The sequence below is a fragment of the Podarcis cretensis genome (genome assembly GCF_951804945.1).
Source record: "Podarcis cretensis genome assembly, chromosome: 10".
In the NCBI taxonomy this organism is placed as follows: domain Eukaryota; kingdom Metazoa; phylum Chordata; class Lepidosauria; order Squamata; family Lacertidae; genus Podarcis; species Podarcis cretensis.
The window spans coordinates 9910415-9919850 of NC_137179.1; the positions used below are offsets into that span (position 1 = coordinate 9910415).

At 43.8% G+C, this 9436-nt stretch overlaps 1 protein-coding gene and 1 long non-coding RNA gene across 3 annotated transcripts in view; one reads left to right on the plus strand and one right to left on the minus strand.

Annotated features, from left to right (window-relative positions):
- The window catches only part of TAF3 (TATA-box binding protein associated factor 3), a 135646-nt gene extending 127668 nt beyond the window's left edge, over nt 1–7978 (plus strand). For both annotated transcript variants that reach the window (XM_079992352.1, XM_079992353.1), the window contains exons 6-7: nt 4173–4279; nt 5620–7978. In XM_079992352.1, the coding sequence (XP_079848478.1) occupies nt 4173–4279; nt 5620–5734 (222 nt within the window). In that variant the 3' untranslated portion in view covers nt 5735–7978. The remainder of the gene's footprint in view (nt 1–4172; nt 4280–5619) is intronic.
- LOC307225321 lies at nt 110–4166 on the minus strand. The gene is made up of 2 exons (XR_013842873.1): nt 3032–4166; nt 110–1990 (listed from the first exon to the last, which is right to left on the minus strand). It is a non-coding gene; the product is annotated as an uncharacterized lncRNA (long non-coding RNA).
- Nucleotides 7979–9436: the final 1458 nt, after the last annotated feature.

The window sequence follows — 9436 nt, forward strand, 5'->3', positions numbered from 1 at the left end:
TCACCATATTACCCAAACCAGATTTATTTATTTTTCCATCTTGTTTTCAGCACTTACACCTGCCCTTCGGTTGGTGACAGTTATGGCAGAAATTAAATCTGCTTATATAACCAGAGGCACTTTGTTGGCCTTGAAATAACCAGTGAATCTACAGGTTTGGGGCAGTTGGCACTGTCCTCCTTAAAAACCTTAAGAATTCATGGCAGATAGTATCATTCACAGATTTGGACATTTATCAGATGTCTATATGCATGCTCGTATGTAAACCTACATGTGTGTGTCATTTAAAACTGAATGGTAGAGCAGATATTAACAAGGAAAAGTACACAACTGTATGACAGAGGATGGAGATTTATATGCCCGAAATATTAATGCACCTGTTTGATTGTGAAATCCTTTTCATAGTTATGAACTTTTAAGTAATGCAAGGCCGATGGGATCTCATTTTTTATTACTTTGCTCTTTTAAGTACCTGTAGGAGAATTCAGATCTCTGCATTTCCAGCTTTTAGCACCATACACTCTCACTCTCTTTTTGCAGCAATCATTGGCATTTCTCATAATAAGCACATAAAGGGTGAAAAGCAGATCTGTAGCTCTAAAGAGAGTAGGGTTGTGCTGGGAGTCCTGATTGACTGCCTGTGTTTGCGTAATATTCACATTTCACATGTAAACATAATTGCTGTGATGTGTTTAAGAACAAATGTTTAGCCCTCCGGGTTATACACTCAGGATTAGAGCCAGGGCAAGCTAGTTGCGCCCATTGAAGATATGCTAGTTATGAATAACTTTTCACATTGGTTTCAGTAGGACCTAAGTGCAGCTAACCTGCTCTGGTTCCAACTTAGAAACACATAAACACAACACATAAACACACACAGCAGAAATACTAAACACTAAGCAATCAATAAAATGAAACCTGAATGCGTGACTTTTAGGATTTCATGAGGTTTTAGCAAACGACCACAGCTCTTTTTGCTGGGTGCCATATAAATCTGGCTCAGAAAATATCAGACCTCAAAATGAGGTCTAGCCAAAGAGATTCAGAGAGAAAGGAAATAGAAAATAGGAGTGTGAAAGAGAAAGGAAGTTCCCTCCCCATGTCACAGGCGAACAACTGAACTACAGGAGGAGTTACTGATCTTGTAGCCTAACAGGAAGTCTGAGGTAGGGATTTAGCTCCAGTTCATGTCTTAATCACAAAGTCACCATCTCCGTCGGTGAGAACTACGGTAGAGAAACTCAAGGCCCACTTTCTAAGCCTTCTCAGGCTGTGAAGCAGGAAGGAAAACCTTGCAAATCAGTTGCTTGTAATTGATCCTTGTTTGCCTTTGGCCAGAAAGGCCCATTTTACCCAGTGTTTCCGTAACACAACTGGCCAAGCAGGTTAGACACTTCCCTGGCACTCCTGTGGACTACAGCCATTCTGCGCCTGCAGTTTTATGCTTTCCAGCATGTGAGGCTTTCCTCCTTCGCTAGCAAACTGCAGTGTAATTTCTGCACGTGATCCAGTAAACTTACAGTAATACGCTTCACCGGGGGACCTTTTGCCTTTGAGAAAACTCATCGTAGGTACCCATTCCATACAATCAAAGTTCCTTAAGATGGATATCGGTTGAGGAGGGACCACAGGCTGAAGGTAGAGGCTGCACAATCCCAGGTAGAAGGCTCTGAGGAAGAAGGAGAAGGAAGGTATTATGCCATTCCAGTTAGAGGAAACAATATCGGGCTAGATCACAGATGGGGGATCTATGGACCTGCAACTCTCATCATCCTCTGATCATTAGACATGCTAGCTAGGGCTGATGGGACTTGGAGACACTCCATCGCTGCACTAGAGTGACCAGTGGCCTACTTCAGTATAAGGCGACTTGATTTCATGCGAGGGTTCATTCATTCATTCATTCATTTTATTTTATGTCTCGCCTCCTTTCTATCGTGGAGCCCAAGGTGTCATGCATTGGGGTCTCCCATCTGGGCCCTGACCAGACCTAGAATAAGAATAAGAATTATTTATTACTTGTACCTCACCCATCCAACTGGGTGGCTTCCAGCAGACTGTTAACAACAACAACACATCAGACGATAAAAGCTTTCCTGGTCTCTTCCTGTGCTTACGTTTACATCCTGCCTTTCCTCTAAGGAACTTGAGTCACTTGATTCTGCCCCCTTTTTACTTCCGCAGCAACTCTGCGGTTCAGGGTAGGGTGAGAGGTGAGCAACTAGCCCAAGGTCACCCATCAATCTTTGTGGAGGAGTGTGGATTTAAATTCATGTCTCCCCAGCCCCTAGTCCAGCACTCGGAGACCCAAGCCGTGGGGTTTTCTTTTTCCAGTGAGAGCACTCAACACCTTTTGTGTTTGCAACCATAGAAGCATTTTAACCCCCCCCCCAAGTTATAAAATAAAGCAGCCACGAGGAAGGGTTGGCTGTGTAGCAAAATGGACGGCACAAATCTCTGCGTGTGTTCATAATTATCTGTATCCTTTCTCGCACGTGAAGCTTTTCACATAAGTTATGAAGTCATCTAAGTCTAAAAAGGGGCAAATTTCATGATTTCTATCAGATATTTATTCAGTTAATACTTGCTTTGTCAACTGTTTTGTAAACTTACCCTATAATTTCATTTATCAGGTTTATCTTTATAGAGCTTTATTTATTTTATTTATTTTGTAAAAACAAACTTTTAAAGAGCGATGACATGAGAAGCTCGTTGTACATGCTATAGAAATTACCGGAAGCAGCTTGCTATGACAGCTGCAATGTACGGCATGGCTGGAAACGTCATTATTTTGTCATATTCTGAATATGCTTCCATATTGAATGAAATAAGCAGATTCCACCAGCCTGTTTCTGAATTCTGTAAACCTTCTATGTCTCTCTCTCTTTTTTCCATTTACCCTTCAGTAAACGGAGCCATGGCACAAATGTCAAAGGAATGGAAAGTTACTCAGTAACAATTTTTATACCCTTGATCTTATCAGTTAGTTGAGCTGGAAGAGTTTGGCTAATAAGTAATAACACAGCAATACCTGCACCCCAGACTGTATATATTAGGGACACGTCATCAAGATTGTCTTCTGCAGTGGGAGAGAGGGGTGATGATTTGGCCCTGTGCAGCATGGAAGTAAAAGCATCTTATTTCCCACACCGGCACCAATCCCTGTTTGTGCAGCGCTTGAACCACTGGAATAAACAAATGGAGATGTTTTTTCATTCACTGCGGCAAGCAAATATCAAAGCTATACCCCAAAACAGTTAGTGGTGCCTCTACCCCACCCACCAGTCAGAAATATTTTGCACACATATCGACACGCAGGCAGAGATGCGAGATGAGGGCATATACAGGTCGTGATCTTTTATGGGTAAAGAAGACCCACTCCCTGACTTACAGAAGATCCACCACCAAGACCTTCTTTCTCTTTCTTGTGTGTGAAAAGGCAGTGTCCCCCTGCACAGCATTCATTACATCTCGTGGTCAGCTTAGCGGTCTCTGCTGGCCTGGATTATGAGACAAAATTGCACGTCACAAGTTTCTACCATTAGATTTGGGAAGTGGAAGCCCCGTTTTTAGACTTCTAATAATCAGGATATCTTGGGCTGTGTGTGCACTGGGTTTCTACCTTCCTGGAAGTGACATGGAAATACTGCAACTATTTTGGGGTATTTTCTAGTATTCAGGAGGTCTGCACGGGTACCAGATTTCAGCTTCCTGAGTCATGTGGAAGTGCAAAGCCGTTATGTATATGTATATATTGTTGTTTAGTCGTGTCCGACTCTTCGTGACCCCCTGGACCAGAGCACGCCAGGCACTCCTGTCTTCCACTGTCTCCCGCAGTTTGGTCAAACTCATGTTAGTAGCTTTGAGAACACTATCCAACCATCTCGTCCTCTGTCGTCCCCTTCTCCTTGTGCCCTCAATCTCCAGTATCCCTGCCAAGAAAATTCCATGGACGAAAACAACAGGCATATGTATATATAGAAACAGTTTATTGTGTGTGTGTGTGTGTGTGTGTATACACATTCATATATTGAGTCTATGTAAATAGAGTGTGGTGGCACATAATCTTCTCTCTATTGAACAGCTTTGGGAAGTAATTGGCTGCATGAAGTGCCTTTAAAAACACACACACACCCCTAAGCCATCAACTTTTCCCTGCCTTTTTATCCCAGATCAGAGACGAATGGGGGAACAAGATCTGGATCTGCCCCGGCTGCGAGAAGCCAGATGACGGCAGTGCGATGATAGGCTGCGATGACTGTGACGATTGGTACCACTGGTGAGTGCCTGCCCCGTAAAGTCAAGCTGGAGAATAACTTTTATCTGTCCTTGGCTACCTCTCTCTTTTACAATCTTCCATGCCTTATATGAAGCAGGCAATATTTTCACCTGCTTTTGAACCCGGCCATTCCTGAGGCAGCAGAGGCCAACAGTGTGATGGCTCCAATGTCCCAACCAACTGCTGGTTGACTTTTAAAGAGACCAGATTGTCAGTAGTGACAGAGACGAGAGTTGTGTGCTGGCTGTTTGCCCTATGTGCAGTACTGAACTCCCTTCACACGGGACTGAAGTCGGGATATGAAGCTATCTGAACTTAATTCTACGCTTAGCCAAATCTTAACGAGTTTTTTTCCAACCGCAAAATTAGACCCGCTCCATAAGTTGGGGGACTGGATCAGTTAACTGATATCCTTAATCATCTTGTGCATTTAGAATTATAACTGATCCGCCCAAAGGGTACAAAAAAAACCCGAAACATTTTTTTCACTAACCTGCGTCATCCTAAAATAAGAGTACCAGCTGCTCTAAAGTGGGTGGGTGTTTTAAAGGAGTTCAAGTGTATTCTGGGGAGTGGGTTGAGGGGGGAGAGGGAAGTGCAACACAGCACAACCCATGAATTTGGGGTCTGAATGGCCAAAATATAATATCCTAAAGAAAATTGCATTATTTAATTGCAGGCACACTTTTTGAATATAGCATAGTTGTTATAAAGGACAGCTACAGAACTGCTCATAAACTACAATTCAAACAAGGTGCCATAAACTTAGCACATTAATACAGTGACTCTGTGCCATTTAAATAACTTTTTTTTATAAGAGAGTAACTTGGGCTGACCTTAATTTTACCCATTCAGTATCTTACTTTATTCATAGCCAAGAAGGGTTTAAAAGGAAAGGGAATAATAGTTCATGAGTTATTAGGTGTATGTGAGAAATTAAGATGGTGGTTATGGAACCCAGATATCATCCCTTTATCATAAGCAAAATAATGCATAATGCAGTGCCCAGAGGTTTTAAATAACAGGAGTTATTTATGTCATTGGGTTTTTGATTATATCTGTGATTTAATTTGTCTGTCTGACCCCAGTTTTAGATTAGCGAGAGGGTCCCTTCCCACAATATAACCGGGTCAGATCTGCAAAACAAGCTTCTGTCAATTCCTTCATTGCAAGGGTTTGGACTAGATGACCCTAAGGGTCCCGTCCAACTCTTCCATTCTAGGATTAATCGCAAAAGAGCAGAGCTTGCAGCCCTAGTTAAAAACAACAGCTGGTGTTTCACTTATTGGGAACCCTTGTTCATTTTCTTACATTTGCCTCTTGTGTTCTCCAACGCGCAGGCTTTGCGTCGGAATCACGGCTGCTCCCCCGGAAGAAATGCAGTGGTTCTGCTCCAGGTGTGCCAGCAAAAAGAAAGATAAAAAACACAAGAAGGGGAAACACAGAGCACACTGAAGCCACTGGGGAGACCGGTCGGACTGTCACTGCAGCACTTCAGCCCTGACCCCTTTTGTCGCCATCAGGTTTTGAGGACGTGTGATTCTTGAGAGAATTGGGGACAAATGCCCACTGTCCGCCCTGAGCTGGCTGCTTGCCCTTCCCTCCCTGATGCTCCTTCGTCAAACGGTGTTGGCCTAGACCAGGAATTCTCTGCCACGAACTCACCGGCTGAAGAGCCAAGAGAGTCTATGGCCAAAGAGAGCTGTGTTGATCGGCCACGGCTTTGCTGACACTTGTACATATTGCTGCCCTTCTTCCAGCTGCTTCCCCACCACCACCACCTCCACCTCTTCAGAGTTCTGTCCTTTCAGAAACAGGAAAGTCTTCCCAAATGTGGGCGGCTGTCCCTTGGGAGCCACTCAAATGATTTTCCCGCAGCTTCCTCTTCCGCGTAGCCAGATAATCATTAAAGACACAGGGTGGGGTAGCTTCCTGGTAAATATTTTTCTGACAAGAATATATGAAACCTCTTTTCTTCTCGCTCCTCCTCCTCCTCCTGCCCCTCCTTGATTTTTAAGACCTAACCTTAATAAACATGCTTGAGCTTTTTGTGAAATAACTTCTATTTTTTTAAAAGACGGGAAAGTTTCTATGGTGGCCAACATCCTTGTTTTGTGTGTGTGTGTGTTTGCGCTCCTTGAGGCTCTAATAATGTGATATAGACTCTTGCCCCCTCCTCCATCCCATCGGAGTTTATTCTGTCCTCTTTGTCGCTTGCACATTTCATAGGCGTGTCCAAGTTATTTGCATAAACAGATTTTTCCTCAGGCAGATACTCTTTAGGTTCTGTTATTTTCAAAGATTGCAGCAGGACAGTTTTCATTATTTTTAAGGTACAGCGTAGCATTTTCTAGAATTCCCCAATAATATACTGATGGGGCAAAGCTTAGAAAATGCTTACCCAGATGCACCTAGTTTCAGTGCTGCTTCTCAAGCTATGCTTTAAAGATGCAACCTTCTGGGTTATTCCCATACCTGAAGATACCTGCAGATGTGAGAATGACCATTGGGTTTAAACAGCAGAATGCATGCACAGTGTTGACAATTCTAAATGGTGCCTGCATGCTTTCAGTGACCTTGGAGCCAATGCTTGCAAAATGACTGGGCCCTAACACTTCCTTGCGTATTCTGGGGAACACGGTCATTTGAGCACAGTCATTTAAGCACACATGCAACATTTGCAATGGGTAAATGCCATTCAATAGCTCCACCGCAGTTCAAAAGAGGTGCGAAAGAACGGAATGGTGCATGCAGAAGATACGGTTTAGGATGAAGAAGAAACTGAGGATCTGAGGAGGTCCATCTCTTTTCCCTTCAGTGCTTCCCAGGGGAAGACCGGTCTTTTTCCAGCCAACTTTACGTGCCATTGTGCAGGTCCTCATTTTCCAGAATAAATCAGGGGTCACCACCACAGGCATGGCTTGAAGTGTGTCACTGGGTGAAGACTCCCCACTACTTATCTCAACCTCCTTCACCTTCTATATCTGCAATCATTATACAGTTGCCTTCAGTGGGTGGAGAGAGAGATCAGAGTGTACAGTTGCTACCAACCATCTGCCCACAGCCCTGCAATGCCAGGAGGTTGTTCCAGCAACCTCTCAGCTTCCTCTCCAACCTGGAAAGCTGAATGCCACATGCTGTGGCGGATCCACTGTGCGTGAAGCCTTCAACGTGCTGCTTCTCTCTGAACGGCATCTGCTGCTCAAGCTCTGACATATTAGCACGTGCTTCTTTAAAAAGAAATAGCGCACATCTCTCTTTAAAAAAGTTGACACCTGCAGTTTTCAAATACGGTCTGCCAGTTTCCTGTATATAAAGCCCAAATGCCAGAAATTTCACCAGCTGTACAAAAGGAGAGTTTACCAAATTTAATTGTACCGAAAGAATTTTGAGCTGGGATCACCTCCCTATTTCCAAATTGTTGTGTAAGTCATCAGGCTTGACCGCATTCATATTTGCTTGAGTCAGCACTGCAGCCACAACTTTTCCTCCTTTGGAGCTGTAGTTGTTTAGTGAGCCTTTTTACATTGACCCCCCCCCCTTTTTTTAAGGCAAATGCAAAGTGTTCATGAGGTGTATGTTTTCTGTGTCCATTGTCGGAGAGCAGAAAAACTAAGGTTGCCATAAAACATGTAAACGTTACTGGACATCTCACTGCATTTCTTGAAGAGGTAAATAAACTATTGTAAAAAATGTGAATCCTACCTCCTGCATTTCATTTAAGGAAACCTAAAAGGGAGTGTTTATAACTTAACCGTATTGTTTTTTATAAGAATCTGGCATCTCTCTGGGTCTGGAATATTGGTGCATTCAATATCACTTGGCATTGGTCCAACTCCACCATGAAAAGTAAATAAATAAATCCCACTTTGGTTGGCAGACTCCATTACCATTACCTCTTGTTGCTTAAAGGGTTGTGGCTGCCACAAAAACTGGGTAGAGTCGAGGACTGGGTAGCCCCAGTCATTAGAGACCAAGTGCAGATTTTGGGTCTGTAGGTCTGATGGAGGGATTCCTTTCTTTGGAAAAAGTTCCTTCCATTGGAGGAAGGGAACCTCTGCATACAGCCCAAGGAGAAATTTCAACAAATGTATGGCCCCAAATTGGCGCAGAGGGTTTAAACTCAGATGGGAAAAAGGGAAAACGGTAAAGGACCCCTGGACGATTCAGTCCATTCAAAGGCAACTATGGGGTTTGTTTGGGCACTCATCTTGCTTTCAGGTCAAGGGAGCCAGTGTTTGTCCACAGACAGCTTTCCGGGTCATGTTGCCAGAATGACTAAACCGCTTCTGGCACAACGGGACACCGTGACGGAAGCCAGAGCGCATGGAAATGCCGTTTACCTTCCCGCCGCAGCAGTACCTATTTATCTACTTGCACTGGCGTGCTTTCAAGCTGCTAGGTTGGCAGAACAAACTCAGATAAGTGCAAGGGCCCTAATACTAGATGCACAGGGGCAACACATGTAAATTCGGGGGGAAATGCCATTCAGATGCAAAATTTCACCTCCGTTGGACACAAGCAAACATTGAGGAGGGGACAGATGGTTGTGGCAACGTTTGCAAATATATTCATTTGTTACATTTAGCAGGAAAGTTACACTAGGCAGTATTATTTGTATGCCACTATACTATCAGTGGTTTACAGCAATGAAACAAAACCATACAATAAAAGCCGTAAAAAGTTAAATGCAGGTTAACCATTGTTTGGAGCATGTCTTCTTAATTGCCTGTACAGGCCTGGCGGACTAGAACAAATTTCAGCAGCTGTTTGAAAGAGTTTGAAAGAGTTTGGATTTGATATCCCGCTTTATCACTACCTGAAGGAGTCTCAAAGCGGCTAACATTCTCCTTTCCCTTCCTCCCCCACAACAAACACTCTGTGAGGTGAGTGGGGCTGAGAGACTTCAGAGAAGTGTGACTGGCCCAAGGTCACCCAGCAGCTGCAGGTGGAGGAGCGGAGACGCGAACCCGGTTCCCCAGATTACGAGTCTACCACTCTTAACCACTACACCACACTGGCTAGTTAGTACAGAAGTTAGTACAGAAGGCACCTGCTGAATCTGTTTTGGCAGAGTAGTCCATAGGACTGGGCTGATGACACTAAAGACTTGGGTTCTTCTTGTTGTCAAATGAGCCTTTCCAACTTGGGAAATGA